At 45.1% G+C, this 18765-nt stretch overlaps 1 protein-coding gene across 2 annotated transcripts in view; it reads right to left on the bottom strand.

The window, feature by feature from the left end:
• Positions 1-5636: 5636 nt before the first annotated feature.
• Positions 5637-18765, bottom strand: part of FTCDNL1 (formiminotransferase cyclodeaminase N-terminal like) — a 35256-nt gene continuing 22127 nt past the window's right edge. Inside the window, exon 6 of one of the 2 annotated variants that reach the window (XM_054723097.1) lies at positions 5637-6901. In XM_054723097.1, the coding sequence (XP_054579072.1) occupies positions 6465-6901 (437 nt within the window). In that variant the 3' untranslated portion in view covers positions 5637-6464. Of the gene's footprint in view, positions 6902-15044; positions 15208-18765 lie in introns of those variants that run through there. The other variant, XM_054723098.1, reaches the window with a different exon arrangement.

Below are 18765 nucleotides of genomic sequence, written 5' to 3'. Positions count from 1 at the left end.
TTGGAATTCAATAAGAAATAGCTAAAATAAATGATGCTAAAAGGATTCAAGGAAAACTTTTCTTCTCTCTTGCTATATTTTATCTTTCTTTTATCCTTGTAAAATATTGGAATAGGTATCAAGAAGGAAGATAAGACACTTGTGGGAACCCTAATCAGTCAGTGTACGCCGGGTGTTCAAGGCCACTCTGAGTGTGGGAATCCTAATCAGGATGTTCAAGGCCAAGTTGCCATTAGGCAGATACAAGGACACAGCAGTTTCACTGTATGCACTGCACAAGCGTGCCCTCCTATAACCCGTAAAGATTGAGGTCACTATTTGGCAAGAAGCCTCTTTTGTCTAAATGAGTATAAAGTACGTTACTCACCAGCCAGTGAGAAGGCCGCTGCTATGTGAGGCTGTTTTACTAGGGTGTTCTCCTGGGTTTGCTACTATATTAGCAAGAACTGCTTTGCTGGATTGCTTTGTCTAATGGCTCCTTAGTAGCAATGGCTACTTGGACTACAATAAAGATTCTCTTATATACCTACAACTTCTCATGTCTTCTCCGTCGAATACCTGGTGTCCAAGAAGGTCCAGTCCCTGGCAGAGGGGCTCGGACCCCAACAGTTGGCATAGTGGAGCAGGATGAAGGACCTGTGCACCCGACAAACGGTGCAGCGAGCAGGGTTCGAGGAGTAAGTCCTCCCCAACAGCACGGAACATGATTTTGGGGTAGACAGAGAATAATACTTACCGATTGCCAACCATTATTTACACGTACCAGAAACCACAGAGTTGTATTACAAGGAGTCCCTGCTAGACAAAGCAGTTTGGTCTCCACGGAGATACAGGTATCGAAGAAGTTAGGAGACAGTGGCCGGTTGCCGGTGGGGCTTCCTAAGATACAGTGAATAGGATGATACACAAGAGCTCTTGGAAGGAAGGCCGGCAGGCTGGCAGCTGGCCACCAGCTAAGAAGCATCATCTCACTGGCAGGTGGAGATGGTACAAAAGGAAAGACGTGGCACTATGACAAGCCTGAAAAGTCATTCTTTTACTTGTACCATGACACTGGTCTACGTGTTAAAAGGTGAAAGAAACTACCACCTAAAAGCCATTCGCTGGAGAACTCTACCCCATGATTTACTATACTTCGCAACCTTACCTCGAGTGAGCACTTAAGTTCCTTATTGGCTGGAAGAATAGCAAGCCTGTGAGAGGGAACACGGACTAGAACTTGACAGTAAGAAAACAGTGACATTCTGCCGAAACCGGTTTGGCTCAGTGGATAGAGCATTGGTCTGCAGACTGAAAGGTCCCAGGTTCAATTCGGGTCAAGGGCATGTACATTGGCTGCGGGCACATCCCTGGTAGGGGGTGTGCAGGAGGCAGCTGGTCGATGATTCTCTCTCATCGATGTTTCTAGCTCTCTATCCCTCTCCCTCTCCCTTCCTCTGTGTAAAAAAATCAATAAAATATAAAAAAATAAATAAATAAAAAAAAATAAAAAAGTTTTTTTTAAAAAAAAGTGACATTCAGAGAACAAAATGCGAATGCGAAGCAGCGACGCCGCCCACTGAGGAATAGGTTCTGCCTCGTTCCCGCGCCCTCCCCTCGGGTCCGCCGGGGGGGATCCAGGAGGGAGAACAGAAACCACAAAGGATTTCAAAGGAGAGAACATCGGAGAAAGAAACTGGCCCACAGCTGTTGGAGAACTAAAAGGGCGAGAGAGGCCGCCGTGCTGCCCAGAGACACACCCAGGAGGCCCAGCCCCAGGCGGAGGGCACAAGGGGAGGAGGCTGGGTTCTCGGAGCTTCGAGGGGAGCCTGGCAGAGTGGGGCCCAGACCTCAGAGGTGGTGAACCTGCCAAGGCGGGTGCTTCTGAGGGGCACGAGGAGGCTGGTGTCAAAGAAAAAAAAAAAAAAAAGCCCAGCCGGCATGGCTCAGTGGTTGAGCATTGACCTATGAACCAGGAGGTCACGGTTCGATTCCCGGTCAGGGCACAGGCCTGGGTTACAGGCTTGATCCCCAGCGCGGGGCCTGCAGGAGGCAGCCGATCAATGATTCTCTCTCATCACTGATGTTTCTCTCTCTCTCCCCCTCCCTTCCTCTCTGACATCAATAAAAATATCTTAAAAAGAAAAAGAAAAGCTGGAGCCTGGAACCAAGACCCCCCATCACGTTGAGAGCCACGGCTGAGGTGAGGCTGCCAGAAGCAGGCAGCCCACAGGAAGGAGCCAGCCCCCGCCCCCCCCCCCTGCCCTGCAGCCCCCGCCCGGCACCCCGCACGGCAGAGCCCGGTGGGAACCAGCTGGCCCAGAAGGAAGCGTTTGCAGAGTCCCAGGGGCATCAGCAGCGTGGAGCAGGGGGTGCGGGGCTGGGAGGCAGCAGCTGGGCAGCACGCACTGCACATTCACGAAGAGAAGCTCGCCCCGTTTAGGTCTCTGGCTCACGTCTTCATTCACAACTAACCAGACTGCCTCCAAATACTTCCTGTGGGGACAGAGGCAACGGCCGGTCGTCCAACCTCAGGCTGGGCCCCACCGGGGCCACACTCGGCTGGACCTCTCCTTCCAGCTCAGGGCAGCCTTCGAGGGGCTCTCACCCATGACAAATGGGCTCCTCGGGGCCGTGTGCAGGCCCGCTTAAAACAATAAGCCCTCCCGGCCCCCGAGCGTGACATGCTCGGGGAGCGTGGTCTGGATGCTTATCAAACGCGTTCCCGGGCCACGCTCTGAAGTCGCTGGGCAAGTACAAACAACAGAGGCAAGCCAGTGCCTCTTAAAAGCGAGGCTGCGGAGCACGTACCCTGTCAGGGAGATCCTCGGGCCGCCACAGAGTAAACAGTAACATGAGAATATTTACACGAAACAAAACTGTGTCCCAGCCTGCGCGGGCTCAGCCAGGGGGAATGATAAATGCCCCGCAGATCGCGCTCTCACAGAGCGGTCCTTTGTGGGCCGCGGACGCCACCTCTGAGACGGTGCAAACCAGTCACCGAGCAAGGCTTTCCATTGTGTCGAGGAAGGAAAATCCTGCCCCTCCCCCCGCCCCGTTTTGTTTCATTTTGCAGTTTTATCTTACGCAGCCCGCCCCACTCCCTCAGGTCGAAGTTGTTGTGATGGATGGTCGAGTCAAGCCCAGATTCTGGTTGGAAGTAAATGCTACCCCTCCCCGCCTCCCCAGGAAAAGCAAGAAAAGCTCCAGCATCCCCAGGTCCTAGCTTTTTGCTTTCCTTGTCCCTCTTCTAAGAGACCAAAGGCTGAAGTTTAAAGTGGGGGAGAGCAGAAACACTGAGAAGTTGATGATAAGATGTCAACTCTATTTGCCCACATCCAGTCTGCCCTCCTCACAACCCGCCCAAGTCCCGGGCAGCCATCTGGCAGGAGACGAGGGGCAACGAGCTATGAAGCCACGTTCCACACAGTGTCCGCTCTGTAGTCCCAAAGAACAAAATGCTGCGGAAACCTCTGCCCAGACCCGTGGCTGGCAAACTGCGGCTCGCGAGCCACATGCAGCTCTTTGGCCCCTTGAGTGTGGCTCTTCCACAAAATACCACGGCCTGGGCGAGTCTATTTTGAAGAAGTGGCGTTAGAAGAAGGTTAAGTTTAAAAAATTTGGCTCTCAAAAGAAATGTCAATCGTTGTGCTGTTGATGTTTGGCTCTGTTGACTCATGAGTTTGCCGACCACTGGCCCAGACAGTCAGCTTGCTTCTGAGAGGCCAGTATGAGAAACGGTTGATAGGAGTCAGGATATTTGTCAGCGCACTTTGCCAGATGTTCTCAACCCAATATGATAATCCTTCGATGTCACAGACCTATCCCAGCTACTTCTGCCAGCGAAGGCTTAGAAAACGCTGATGATACGGTAGCTGTCTGCTGGCTAAATCTATGGCAACTTACTGCTGGTTCGGATTTTCTAGAGAACCACGGTGGAGCAAGGGAGGAGGGGAGGAGAGAAAGACAATAGGAAAGAACAGGGAAATTAGAATATGAACAAGAAGTAAGATGTGATTGTACTGGATTTGAAAATTCTTTATAAAAAATCGCAAGACAGCTAAGATTTGGAAACAGCCTAAGTGCCCATCAGTAGATGAGTGGATTAAAAAGCTGTGGTACATCTACACAATGGAATACTACGCTGCGGTAAAAAAGAAGGAATTCTTACCGTTTGCAACAGCATGGATGGTCATGGAGAGCATTATGCTAAGCAAAATAAGCCAGTCAGATAAAGATAAATATCACATGATCTCACTCATTTGTGGAATATACTGAACAACATAAACTGATGAGCAAAAATAGAACCAGAGTCACAGAAGCATCAAACAGACTGTCCAACCTATGAGGGAAGGCAGGGGGTGAGGAGGTAAGAGATCAACCAAAGGACTTGTATGCATGCATATGAGCATAACCAATGGACACACAGTAGAGGGGGTGAGGGCATGTGCTGGGGGGTGGGGGCAGCCAGGAAGAGGTCAACGGGGGAAAAAGGAGACTTCCATAATACTTTAAACAATAAAGAATTTTTTAAAATCATAAATTGTTTTTTGATCAAAGGCTAAATTTAATCAACTTTATTTTAAACCATTAACTAACCCTCATATGTAGTGCCAAAGTCCATCATAACTTTATTTAGTAAGTATGGGCTTAGTGAAATTATCTTATTCAGATGTCTGGTGTTTTTTTTTAACTTTTGTGGAATCAATATATACTTTTTAATAATTAATTGTGGATATATATATATATATATATATATAATTTACCATTTTAACTGCTTTTAAGTATATAGGTCAATGGCATTAAGTATTCACATTGCTGTGCAACCATCATCACCATCCATCTCCAGAATATTTTTTATCTTCCAAAACGGATGTCTGGTTTGAGACAGGCCTTGCACAAAGCCAGCAGCCTGGGATGCAGCGGCAGGCACCGGAGAGGTTCACTCAGGGGCTGGCAAATGAAGCAAATCCTCCTACAGCCCCAGGTAACTCAGTGGCACCAGGTGCTCTTACCCTCTCCCCTGCTCACTACTGATGCCCATGACTGCAGCAAAGCTCTAGACCCGGTCTGGTAAGAGTATGAGAAGTCCGTGTCACTTTTGCATTTCAGCTTACAAAATTCCAGCTAGTTCCCCAGCACACAGCCCTTGGTCAAGATGAGAACTCTTCTCCCTCTTTTACAGGTGATGGAACTCCGGCTCCATGGGAGGTAAGACCACGCCCTCTAACCCGCTGCCCAGGGCTCGGTCACCAGGCTGCATGGCCTCTGCCAGGCAACAGGAGGACTAGGCGCTACTGCTCAGCTCTCACTGTCGGAGAAACAGACCCATCGGGTCTAACCGGACGGCATCGGCTCTCTTCACCACAGCAACCAAATGTCCTTTGTGCCTGAAAACCAAATCGAGCCCATCATTTTTCCATCTTTTGGGCATTTATATTGACAGCAAAACTACCCAAAGAAGCATAATTCTGGAACAAAATTAACACAACCAGATTCAAGAGTCAAATGTCAGAAGGAAAAAAAAAAAGGTTGAACTCAATCTCTTTTTTATTTTTAACTCCATAAAATAAATTCACAATATGTGCTCTTATTTGGAAAGGCCATAATCTTTCTTGTTAAACAAAATCAACAAAAAAATACATTTCTTTGTGCTTTATGGATAGAAAGGACCCTGTGCTAAAGCAATATAAATACTAAAGATTTACATAAAATTGCCAGAATCAACAAGTGGCTTCTTTGAGTTCACAAAATGACTACATATTTTGATTTCTTTCAAATAAATTCCTCCCACTGATACTCTTCTCTGTGCTCAAAAGCAATATATTCCCTAAATCTTCAGACTTCCCATTTAAATTCCAAAAAGGATAAACACAATTCCTTGAAGTCATGCCCAACACCACCATTCCATCTCCCTACATAAACATTAAAAAATTAGGCAAATCGGGTTTTTGGACTTATCTCTGGAATAAACAACAGGTTATCCTAAAAGTGGGAAGGCAAAAAAGAACAACCAGGCTTTGAAAGAGTAATTTTATTTTATCATTCTCCCCACTTTTTAGTCACTTGGTACTTGATTTTTTAATATACACATTTAAAAAAAATGATCATTTGAAAAATGAAAATTGAATACAGACCTTGGAAATAATGAGTTAGGGAAAATCAGGGAAATCAAATCCATCTTTGGTTTGGTTCTCAACAATTAAAGGTGGTTTGGCAGCCATGGCCATGCCACTCAGCTGACTCAGGGGGTCTTCGAACGCACAAGGTGCATAAACTTGGTGCAGAGAGGCTCTCGTGACGTTTCAATGAGGACTAGAACTATCACCGGGCAATTATGAACAATCCATAAAGACTGGCCGTTGAACAAAGAATCCTTCCAATTTTCCAAGCTCTTTGTATCTTCCCCTCACCTTCATTGGCCAAACAAAACTTTATAATGACTGATATTTTTCCTTAAAATTTCCACGAATTCTTACACTGGATCACATGAAAATGCCTCCCCGTTTCTTCCAGAATTCCCCGATATTTTCCTTTATAGCATATTCAGCACAGTTCTTGCACTCTTGGGGTGTAAATCCAATTAATGCTCTCCCTACGGTACCAATTCCCCGATCACCCGCCAACTTTTTAACTTGAGCTTCTATGTAATGAGGAGATACGTAAGAAAAATGGTCCCCAAGGACACTATAAGCCATGTATCGGGACTCTTCTGAGGTTTCTGTAGCTTCTTGGCCTCCAAAACTCTCGACGTTGCAAGCTATCTCAATTTTCCCTTCATGGGGAAAAGCCATCGCCTGGACGCCCTTCAGTCCATTTGCATTTGAGCCCCGAATGGCACCAGCAATCTCTTTTCCCAAGGCCAAGTCTTGAGAGTCTATGGTAACGTTGCAGTTCATCACATACGGGCTGGCGCCGATGCCTAAGTCATTGGAAAAGCATGTTAATCAAGAAAAGCAAAACCCTCCTTCTGAATGTTCTATTCTTTAGCCAGTTTTAATCTAAGGAGCTACCTTTACATGACTGTACTTTAAAATAATACAAATCTCTCTCATTATCAACTCCAGAATTTTGTAAAAAAAATAAAAATATATTATATATACACACACACAGAGAGAGAGAGAGAGAGAGAGAGAGAGAGAGAGAGAGAGGAGCTATTTAAGCTGAAAGCAGAAATTTTATCTACTCTGAAAGTATCTGAAGATTGTTTTTTCTAGAATAGCTAAGAGTCCAGAATTTCCCAAATATCAACAGAAAAAGGGCAGCACACTTTAGTATTAAATATCAACAGCAGCAAAAAGTCTTGGCTTTCCCTTCATTCATTTCCAAGGACATCTCCACAAGGGTTGGGCCTAAGGGTCTGGGAGACCAGAATAAGTCACGCTCTGTACCCATCCCTTCCTCCCCAAACACACCCCTGTTACCAACAAGTTAGGTTAACACCCAATTCAAGTGAACTTCAACAACAGTCCTGGTTCGGGAAGAGGTCACTAAAAAGTGACAAAAAGCCTTGGAACTGGGAAGAGAAAAAACACGTGTGTCCCATGAGAATGTGGGTTTGGCAGGGTTTGGAGCACTATGTATACCTACTGAGGTACAACCTGTTGGAGGCACCTGTCCCACCCGCAGCATCCCCGGGACCGGGGACAGCCAAGGGCTCTCTGAGCCCTGGTACTTTAGAGTCGGGGGCAAATGCCCCTTTTCTTCTTGCCTCTGGAATGGCGCAGCTCGTGTTACATAAATAACCCTGCTCTAATTACAGTTTACATTCTAAGATGGACAACTTGGTTGAATTAGCATTGGCATAAAAAGCTTAGGTTTGCAGTTTCTTCACTTTGGGGGAACCTTATGTTTCTGAAAGCAAGGTTGATTAGGGATTGACGGGGGATAAAAGGCTGACCTCATCTTCAGCAGATGACAATTCCTTAGCTACTATTTCAACATTATCTTACTGTCAGAGCTCTTTCTTGCTCCTTTCAAACGTATTGCTCGGGATCTCAGTATCCACCAGAGATAACCTCTGGGCTCACTGTCCTTGGACGGCCATGGATTGGGGGCTTTGCTGCCTTAGCCTGGGCACGCTCGTACTAATAGACGCTTCACAGAAAATCAGCACACGGAAACCACATTTCGTCTTTTTCCCACATGTGTACACATAATAAAACATTTCAACTCCTGAGGTTGGGCCTCTTCCTCCTGGGAATTCTGCAGCAATGAATCAGATTACAGTATTTCTCTATAATGCTGATTTCACAGAAATTAAATTTCCTAACAGTCAATACATCTTTCTCTCTCATAATCTCATACACCAATCACTTACTCTAAATATCTTGGAGAAGTATATCAGTTTCAATATTTCACAGAGCACATTGGAATTTTTTTTTTGGGGGGGGGTCAATGCTAATGCCATTCATTAATAGAAAACATCCAAGCATGGCTTTTCTCTCTCCTCCACCCAACAGGTAATGATTTCCTCCAATCTGATAGACATTCCCTATTCTGACTCAAGAACTGGTCTCATCTTCACCATCACTCCAACGACCTCACTCATTCTTTGCTGAAGAGTATATTTATATATACACTCTGCTACAGTAAGCACAACTATTTAAAATACATATTGGGCCTATTGTGCTTGGCTATTTCAAAACTTTGGTGTGTCCAATCAGCATTCAGATATCCACATGCAATTTGTCAGCTTGAGGGAGTCCTTGATATGGACCCAGGGCCCTGGTGCCCACACTGCGGTGGCATGGGCCAGTCCCTCCTACAGCCACAGGATCCAGAAGATTCCAACGCACCTTTTACCACCACATGCCCAAGAACTACATGCCCTTTCTAGTAGCATTTCCAAAGGTGATCATTCTTGTTAATAAATTAATTCATTGCCTAAGGTAAGTTATTGAAGATAGAAAACATTTAGATCTTAAGCCCAGAGCACAAGAATTTGATAAAGAATATACTTGTCCCAACATTGATTTACTTAATTTTTAAAAACCCACTATTTTAAAAATGCCTTTAAAAGCATACGTAAAAGGAAGGCATATGTAAAAGTTAATTATTTCTTAGAAAAATAAAACTAAACATCAGAAGTAACTTTTATATTCTCTTTTAAATAAAATAAGAGGTAACCACTTAGCACAGAATGGTCATTTTTCATGTATTCCATTGTTATGTGTTATTTTAAATTCTTCTATTAAACTTTAATTACACAATAGTTTAATTTGTTTTATCACTACAGCTTCAGCAGTGAATAAACAAAGACAATTCAATGAATCCTGAGAAGTTTCTGACCTCATCGGGTAGGGGTTCCCTTTCTGTGGGGTTAGGAGGCCATGACCCATTTCTCCCTTGGAACCGGGGGCGGGGGGGGGGGGGGGGGGAGGAGGAGGTGGGCAGTGCAGGGAGAGGAAGGGGGAGAGAGGAAGAGGAAAAGAAAACCACTTTCTGCCCAAATGCATGCTTTCCCAACTTCCTCCATTTAGTCCTTTCCAAGTCCAACCCTAACACGGTGCACTAATTCTAATGAATCCAGCAGTCCCCGTGGCTTTATTCAAATGCTGAATTTGACTCTTTATGCTCATTAAACTTAGCAAGAATTTTTAAATAAGGAAAATAATCCCAGCAACTTGTATTTCTAGTGACACGTCATATAATTAAAGTGATTCCACTTTTTGCTCTAAAATTAGAAAGCTGATGTGAGTTTGTTTGTTTGCGGTTCGCCCCGCCCCTGCCTCCACAGATTGGCAGGCTGCTCTGCGAATCTCCCCACTGGAAGCTCAAATCCCAGTTCTATTCCAACACAACTGTCACAACGCCCCCACGAAGGCTAACAACAAGGATAAATCGCTGCTATGATTTCACTTTCCATGTGTTCCGTTCTTTAATAAAAAATTTGTCATTCTAAATATTGGTGTTCACTCCTAGTTAAATACTTTTTTTTTTATCAAAAAGAAAAAGAAACTGAGATTCAGTTGCTATTATTTCCCAAGGAAATATAACAGGCCTGATGTTTTCCTGACAATCCTGCTATTTTCTTGTGTGGAAACACTGTATTTATCATATACTGCACGGCTGGTGATTTAGATATTGTAGGGACCTTATGGTGAACTGATAGAGATGTAAACTCTTTCTGCCAGATTGTTTAAGCAGAAGAAAAAAAACACCCCAAATGCACTTAATTAACATCTGATGTGTAGCTTTTGCAAACACAAATGCGATATTTGTGTTTGAGCACTGGCAGTAATGACTGTGAACTATGCTATTAATGTCTGGTTTAAAGATGCTTGTGGTAGGACCACGTCTGGAATAACACAAATAAAAACCTGCATTCAGACAAAACAATGGTGAAGAGCCCATTAGGACAATGAAAAGGCAGCGCTCAGAGGAAACACGCGTCCTGCTTTCCCCCTTAGATCAAAATTATCCTCAAAAATAGTTCTCAGTGGCATCGTCGTCAATCAATTTAAAGGTAAAAAGATTCTCTGCATTTTCCTCCCCAGGAAGAGTTTCATTTCAGCGGCTCAGAAGTTGCTTAGGGGTGTCTTAGACGTCCTACTCATCATACTGAGCTCCTCCTCGGCAGCTAGCATTCACACATGTGAGAGGAGAGAGCTGGGGGGTGTCCTGGGATACTTGGCATTTCCATATCTGAAGAGAGAACGTGACCTTTGTGGATTCCTGTACAATGTGAATAAACAGGGATTCTCATGGACCAACGTGCAACTCCCTCAGTATGTTTTACTGAAAACCTGCTGAGTGTCAGGAACCTGGAGTCGCTGGGTATAAAAACAAGAAGAAGGTGAAAATAAGATAAAACCCAGCCTAGAGGTGGTCTTTGCTTCACAGTAACAAAGAGAGCAGGCACCCGACCTGGAACTCGGGTTCCACAAGACGAACAGTCATCACACCGAGCGAATAGGCACCGTTACATGTGGGACTTGGACGTTTTTAGAACAGGTACTGAAGAGAAGCCACAGCTGAGACAAGACATTTGGTGACTAAAGCCATAAAACTCACACATAATTGCTCAGTCCCATGCTCCCATGGCAGGAAGCATGCAGGGCTCTGATGCGTGTGGCCAGATCTATAGAAAAGAAAGCTAAGTGAGAACCACGTGGACAGAGCTGGGAGTGGCACCCCAGCGATCTGGACTCAAGTGCCACCTCCTCAGGACACGGCCTTTGCTCTGCTGTTTTTCTGCAAAATGCTTACCATATTTCCCCGCTCTGCGAGGAATTGTGAACCTCAATTTCTCAGCTTTGAATCCTTCACAATAGCGAAAATTCAGAGAGGAAATTACAGCAGTAGTAATTAACGTCATCATGGAAGGAAGGCAGGCCAGGTGAGGCCAGCTCAGGTGACCTGCTTGTTCCCGCATTTTCCATAGTGGACTGGTGCCCTTCATCCACCCAACACCCAAGTCCTTCATGTGCCCATCGCAGGTTCCACATTCAATTACACACTGAGACTTTCACCTCCCATCATCCAAAGTGGATTTGTAGTCAAACAGAGAATCATGGAAATAGGTTCCTTAAAACTTACCAGGCTCCTTCTAAAACAGGAAAGCGATTTTTCAGAGACTAAGTAAAAGTTTTGATGTGGAGTAAATCGCATTATTCAATGTCAAGAAAAGTGGCTGATGATGCTACGCTTCTGATTTACAGGGAGAGAAGTAGCAGGGGCAGCTCTCAGCAACCCATTTAAATAGCTAAACAGAAGTCCCTGACTCCAAGATGTGCCGATTACCTCCATCCACGATTCCCAAAACAGCGAATGAAACTGGGTAGTTCAAAGAATCGTCCCTGTATTTTTAAACAATGATGCATATAGTATATGCAGGCCATTCATATAACATATCAGCCAGCAGTGTTTAAATGATCCCATAAATGTTTAGGGTTTTTAAACATATATGTATAAAGTATTTATTTATAGATCTGAAAGTATCAACTATTACTGCTTTGCCCTAACTTATGTTCCCCACGAGCTGGCCAACTACAAACTTTTAAAAGGAATTTGGTTAAAAGATTTTGTCTGTTTGGCACTGGCTAGGAGCGCTAGTCATTTCTGAGCTCACTTTTTTTCCTCTCCTGTTTATAATATTCTTAGGGAACTTCAAAACAGAAACCTGCTCCCTCATAGATCTGCTTCCTCTGGGGGACTGCGCAGATTAATTTGTCACTGGAAAGTTAACTGTAAGTGTTCAGTTGATAGCACCAATCATCCTATTTAATTCTTTTTTAGGAAAAGAAATAAACAGCAACAATGTGTTGAGGCTTTTCTGTTTTGATGGGAGAAGTGGAAAGATTTGTTGAGAAACACTGACATAACTAAAGAAAGTTAGAAAAATATATAAAGCCATTAAATTTTAACATAAGGGAAATCACCACCACTGTTGAGAACTACATGCACTGAAAAATTAGATGAGTAGGAAACCAAGATGGCGGCATAAGGTAAACACCTGTACGTGCTGCCTCTCACCACCACATCAAAACTACAACTAAAAGACAAAACGACTAGCACCCAGAACCACGGGAAAGCTGGCTGAGGAGAAGTTCTACAACTAGAAGGAAAGAAAAAAGCGCATTGAGACCGGGTAGGCGGTTCAGAGGCGTGGAAAAGCAGAGGTACGGAGGCGCGCGAATCAGGCTGGCGACTGGGTGCGCTGTTTTTTCCAATTGGAAGGGAGATACAAGCTCCCGACTGCTCTGAACTCCAGTTTCCGGTGAGACTCTGGGGACCCAGAGTCCTACAGGGAGAAACTGGTGGCTTTCTCGCAGAGGTGCTCGCAGGAATCATTGTTTACTGTGCTGGGGCATGGGACGCAGGGACACAGAGACGCGGAGACGCAAAGACGGCTGACTGGCAGCCATCGCTGTTTGCCACGCCCTGGTGATTCCCTGAGACCCCGCCCCACCCAATTTACAAACCCACCCAAACTGTGCACAGCGGCTTTTGCATATGAATGGCCTGCCCTTTCACAGCTTAACCTAACAAATTGCAGCTGGGTCAGACAGCTCCAAAACTTCCAAACCCCAAGCAAAGAGGAGAAATCTGCAGATGTCTCTGTAGCTCCTGCTGGGTGGCCTCAGACAGTAGCTGACTTGCACTCCACTGGAGATGCAGGAGCCAGTGTACCTAGTGGTCAGTGTGAGACGACACTAGATTTCAACTCCTCACATACATAAGTGACACACTCAAGGGGCAGACTCAGTGAGCACCAAAGCCCCACTGAAGCAAGTCTTGTCTCATAAGGGTGTCTCCAGCACAGAAGTTCTCCCAGCATAGACACAGCTGATCCTCACAGCCAATTGGCCTGGAGGTCAATTCCTCCCAGTGATACCAACAACAATGAAGGCTTAACTACAACAAGACTGTGCACCCAGCCCACAAAGGTGTGCACCAAGAGTGTCCACCTCAGGTGATTGGGGAGGCTGAGCCACTGGGCCCTATAGGTCACCTACCACACAAAGCCACTCCATCAACACAGGGAAGCAGCCAAAATGTGGAGACAAAGAAACATATCACGAATGAAAGAAATGGAGGAAAGAAAACTACTGGACATAGAGTTCAAAACCACATTTATAAGGTTATTCAAGAATCTTCTAGAAACCGCCGAGAAACTTAGTGAGACCTCCAAGGAACTTAGTGAGACCTTCAAGGATCTTAATGAGAATGCCAAAAAAAATGGAAAAGGACCAGTCAGAAATTAAGCATACACTGTCTGAAATAAAGAATAATATACAGAAATCCAACAGTAGACTAGAGGACCCCAAGAATCAAACCAAAGATTTGAAATATGAGGAAGCAAAAAATACCCAACCAGAAAAACAAAAAGAAAAAAAAATCCAAAAATATGAAGATAGTGTAAGGAGCCTCTGGGACAACTTCAAGTGTACCAACATCCGAATTATGGGGGTGCCAGAAGAAGAGAGAGAGCAAGACATTGAAAATCTATTTGAAGAAATAATGACAGAAAACTTCCCCTACCTGGTGAAAGAAATAGACTTACAAGTCCAGGAAGCACAGAGAACCCCAAACAAAAGGAATCCAAAGAGGACCACACCAAGACACATCATAATGAAAATGCCAAGGGCAAAAGACAAAGAGAGAATCTTGAAAGCAGCAAGAGAAAAACAGTTAGTTACCTAGAAGGGAGTATACATATGACTGTCAGCTGATTTCTCAACAGAAACTATGCAGGCCAGAAGTGAGTGGCAAGAAATATTCAAAGTGATGAATAGCAAGAACCTACAACCAAGATTACTCTGTCCAGCAAAGCTATCATTTAGAATTGAAGGTCAGATAAAGAGCTTCACAGACAAGAAAAAGCTAAAGGAGTTCATCACCACCAAACCAGGATTATATGAAATGTTGAAGGCTATTCTTTAAGAAGAGGAAGAAGAAGAAAAAGGTAAAGATAAAAATTATGAACAACAAAATGGCAACAAATACGTGTCTATCAATAATTGAATCTAAAAATCAAACAAATAAAAAATCTGATGAACAGAATAAACTGGTGAATATAATAGAATCAGGGGCATAGAAAGGGAGTGGACTGACAATTCTCGGGGGGAAGGGGGCGTGAGGGGTGCGGGAAGAGATTGGACAAAAAACTTACACCTATGGATGAGGACAGTGGCGGGGGGGAGTAAGAGGATGGGGTGGCGGGGGGGAATTCAGGTGGAGGGGAGCTATGGGGGAAAAAAAGAGGAACATCTGTAATAATCTGAACAATAAATATTTATTTTTTAAAAATTAGATGAGTAACATTTATACCCTAATGACCTAAGTATTATAAATTCTACTTCAATATACAGGATTTTTTAAAAAAAAAGAAAGCATTTTTATTCCTTCAGACATAAATGTGTTTTTTTTAAGGGAGAATTTGTGCAAGTAAGGTGCCCTGAGATTTGGGCTGACCATGTATCTTAATATTGAATTCCAATCTGGTCTGCAAATTACTAGAAATGAATTGTTTAGCCACACCCTTATTTACTCTTCCACCTTGAAACATACATGATGTTTTTCTGCCCACACCTGCTTTGAGCCTATTAAATGAAGGGCCTGTCGATGGACAAGGTTGCCTAAGCTTAGCTACTCTTGTAACTTTCATGTTTTTTGCACAAATTGAGGCTTCTGCCACTTGTCAGGAGATATCAGCAAAACAGACATTGGGGGAAAGGTTGTGTCCTCTTTCCTTCTTATCTTGAATCTTCCATCAAACCCCATCTAAATAAACACATTGAAACCCAGCTTTTATAAAAAACTGTCCATTGATAAACCTTAATAATTATCCTTCCTGAAAGATAATGGAAAACAATCACAAGATCCATTTAGAGAGATTATGAAAATAAGTTGGAGCATTATAAATTTTAAAATGTGTAAGATTTGAGATAAATAGCCAAAACCGGTTTGGCTCAGTGGATAGAGCGTCGGCCTGCGGACTGAAAGGTCCCAGGTTCGATTCCGGTCAAGGGCATGTACCTTGGTTGCGGGCACATCCCCAGTAGGGGGTGTGCAGGAGGCAGCTGGTCAATGATTCTCTCTCATCGATGTTTCTAACTCTCTATCCCTCTCTATTCCTCTCTGTAAAAAATCAATAAAATATATTTTTTTAAAAAATATTTGAGATAAATAAGATAGATGTACCTATCTTTCCCAATATTCAGGCCATACTATTTGTACTACTTTATATCCTCTGGCCTTGACCCTGGCCAGTCCCCCAACCTGAGACTCTTGTTCACATCTCCAGTGGCTAACGGCCTCCCCCTGGTCCTTGCTCCAAAGCTGCATCACAGGGAGACTTACTCTGGATTATCCCATTTAAAATCACAAGTCACCCCCATCCCAGAGCTCACGGTTTTTGTTGTTGTTTTTTGGGTGTGTTTTTGTTGTTTGTTTGTTTGTTTGTTTGTTTGTTTTGGCTATAGCACTTATCATTTTCCAATGTGCTATAGAATTCATTATTAATTAAGCTTGTTATTTATTGTCTGTCTTCTCATCCCTACCCCCTGGGACAGAAATTCTTTGAGGGCATATAAATTCTATTTTGCCCACTGATGACAGTGTCTGTTGCATACTAAGTACTTAACAAATTACTTGCTGCATTCATTAACTACAATTTCCCTCTACAATGTATTGCATTTTCTATGTCTCTAAAAATTCTTCCACAACCTCATGCTTAATTGCTTGCATAACAGTCCTTCACTTAGGCATGCCATAGTTTATTTAATTCTCAGATATTGAACATGTATAATGTGTCCAGCACTTGCTATTGTAAGTGATGCTCTGATAAGTATACTTGTACATAAGGACATGCACCTTTTATTTTTTCCTGGGGATTTATCACCAGGAATAGAACTCCTGCCAGGCAGCCATATACACCTTTGAAGCTCTTGATGCGTGTCCTGAACTCACCTCCAAAGCTTTAACCAACTAGTAGCACCTTTACCAATACGGGTGCCTGTGACGACATCTTTACCAGTATCAAAATTGCCTTCAAAATACCATCTTTAAACATTTTTGTGCCAATTTTGAACATTTGGTCTTTAACTCAGATATGCTTTTCAAATCAGGTTAGAGTTCTTCCCAAACACGAACCCATGCATTCTCACAGCACTGCAAAAATGAGAACGGGGTTTTTCATTCGTTAGGTTTGCCTAACCTAACGCTCAAGCCAGCTCTGCTGTATTCCGACACCAGGAGCCGTCTCCAGGGCCGGCCCACTAGCTGTCATCGCACTACCTGGCGCTGGGCGGACTGGTGTGTGGTGCAATCCCTTCAGTCTCCAGTGAGACTCGAATTAGAAACCAGGAACTAGACTTCCGAGAATTCAGTCCCAGAGCTTACACTTCTACACTTGCGAGACAAATCGTGGGAAAATATGTTAGGTTCAAATTGGCAGGGAGCGATCCGTTTCTTCCTTTTTCCATAACTACAGACTGAACCACACTTATAATCACTTTTTTATATACCTCCTCTGCAGGGAAGGGGAAAGAGGCCCTTTAGTATTGCACTTGGTACTTAGCAGACATTATTTCAACTTCACAGTCTTATGAGGGAGGTGCAGGCATTGTGTCCATTTCACAGATATGGGAACTGAGGCTTAAGGAACTCTCAGAGGTCACACGGCCAGTAAACAGCCAGGGCAGGATTCCAGCAGCCTCAAAGCCGTGATTTTTCCGCTGCGTCGACTATAGACACCCTTCGTTTGAGAGCAGAATTCTGCACCAGGGTCCGTAAGCAGAGGCCTCTGTGTGACTGGGCAGAGCTGTGTCATGAGGAAATGTGTTTCTTATGCCTGCCCACCTCTTGGGTAGCCAATATTTTTGTAATGGCTAAGGTATTAACTGACTACCAAAATGTTACCTAACATGATTGAATTTGTGACCCCTTCAGAAGATATCCTATCTAATAAAAGAGTGATATGCAAATTGACCATCACTCCAACACACAAGATGGCTGCCCCCATGTGGTCAAAGATAGCTGCCCCCAAGTGGACACAAGATGGCTACCACAAGATGGCTAGCAGGGGAGGGCAGTTAAGAGGGACCAGGCCTGCAAGGGGGGGCAGTTGGGAGCGATCAAGCCTGCAGGGGAGGGCAGTTAGGGGTTACCAGGCCAGCATAGGAGCGAAGTTGGGGTGACTGGGCCTGCAGGGAAGGACAGTTGGGGGGAACCAGGCCTGCAGGAGAGAGAAGTTGGGGGGACCAGGCCTGTAGGGGAGGGCAGTTGGGGTGGACCAGGCCTATAGGGGATGGCAGTTAGGGGTGACCAGGCCTGCAGGAGAGGGCAGTTGGGGTGACCAGGCCTGCAGGGGAGGGCAGTTAGGGGCAATCAGGCTGGCAGGGGAGCAGTTAGGCATAAATCAGGCTGGCAGGGGAGTGGTTAGGGGGTGATCAGGCTGGCAGGCAGAAGTGGTTAGGGACAATCAGGAAGGCAGGCAGGCGAGCAGTTGGGAACCAGCAGTCCTGGATTGTGAGCGGGATGTCCGACTGCCCATTTAGGCCCGATCCTACCTAAACAGGCAGTCGGACATCCCTCAAGGGGTCCCAGATTGGAGAGGGTGCAGGCTGGGCTGAGGGACACACACCCCCCATGCACAAATTTAGTGCACCGGGCCTCTAGTTTGAGAATAAAAGAATTAAGACTCAAGTAAATGGCAGCAGGATGGTGAAGTGCAGGGAACAGGGATGGAATTGGGGGGGGGGGGGGAGGGGCTTTCCTTTTTCTAGATAAGCCCTGCGCATGGGGCAGGGCTGGAGCAGCAGACAGGCGAGAACCGTGAGACCCTGGGGCAGGGAGAACGCCATGCCTGTCTCTGGTGCTGCTCACTCTGTTCCAGAGCCTGGTGTCTAGAGAAGGCTCCCCAGCTGCCCAGGACTGATTTCCAGCTGCACGCATCAGCTTGGCCACTACCAGCTGCAAGTAACCTGGACCAGGTCTCTTCCCCCCCCATGTCCCCATCACCCCCGGGCCAGCAGCAGGCCTCCAGGCCCCTACCCCAGAGTCGGGAGAGACACCATTCTCCTTAGCATGGCCAGGCTGCAGGGCTCATCATGTACCTCCGAATAGCCCTCTAAGGGACTTGGATCAAGTATCCGAGGAGGGCTGCTAGCCTCTCTGGTCGGCTTACGAAGAGACAGGTGAGAGCCAGAGCAGAGAGCCCCTGACCCAATCCACTAGGGGCCTCACTGGGACCGACACTACACGGGAGGAACCAAGTCGAGGGCATCTCAGGAGTCAATCGTCAAGTTTAAAAACAGCAGCAAACAAAACCAAACCTCG

This window comes from Eptesicus fuscus, chromosome 11 (assembly GCF_027574615.1).
Source record: "Eptesicus fuscus isolate TK198812 chromosome 11, DD_ASM_mEF_20220401, whole genome shotgun sequence".
Classification (NCBI taxonomy): domain Eukaryota; kingdom Metazoa; phylum Chordata; class Mammalia; order Chiroptera; family Vespertilionidae; genus Eptesicus; species Eptesicus fuscus.
Note: the sequence above shows the minus strand (reverse complement) of the source record. Positions and strands in the feature narration are given on the sequence as shown.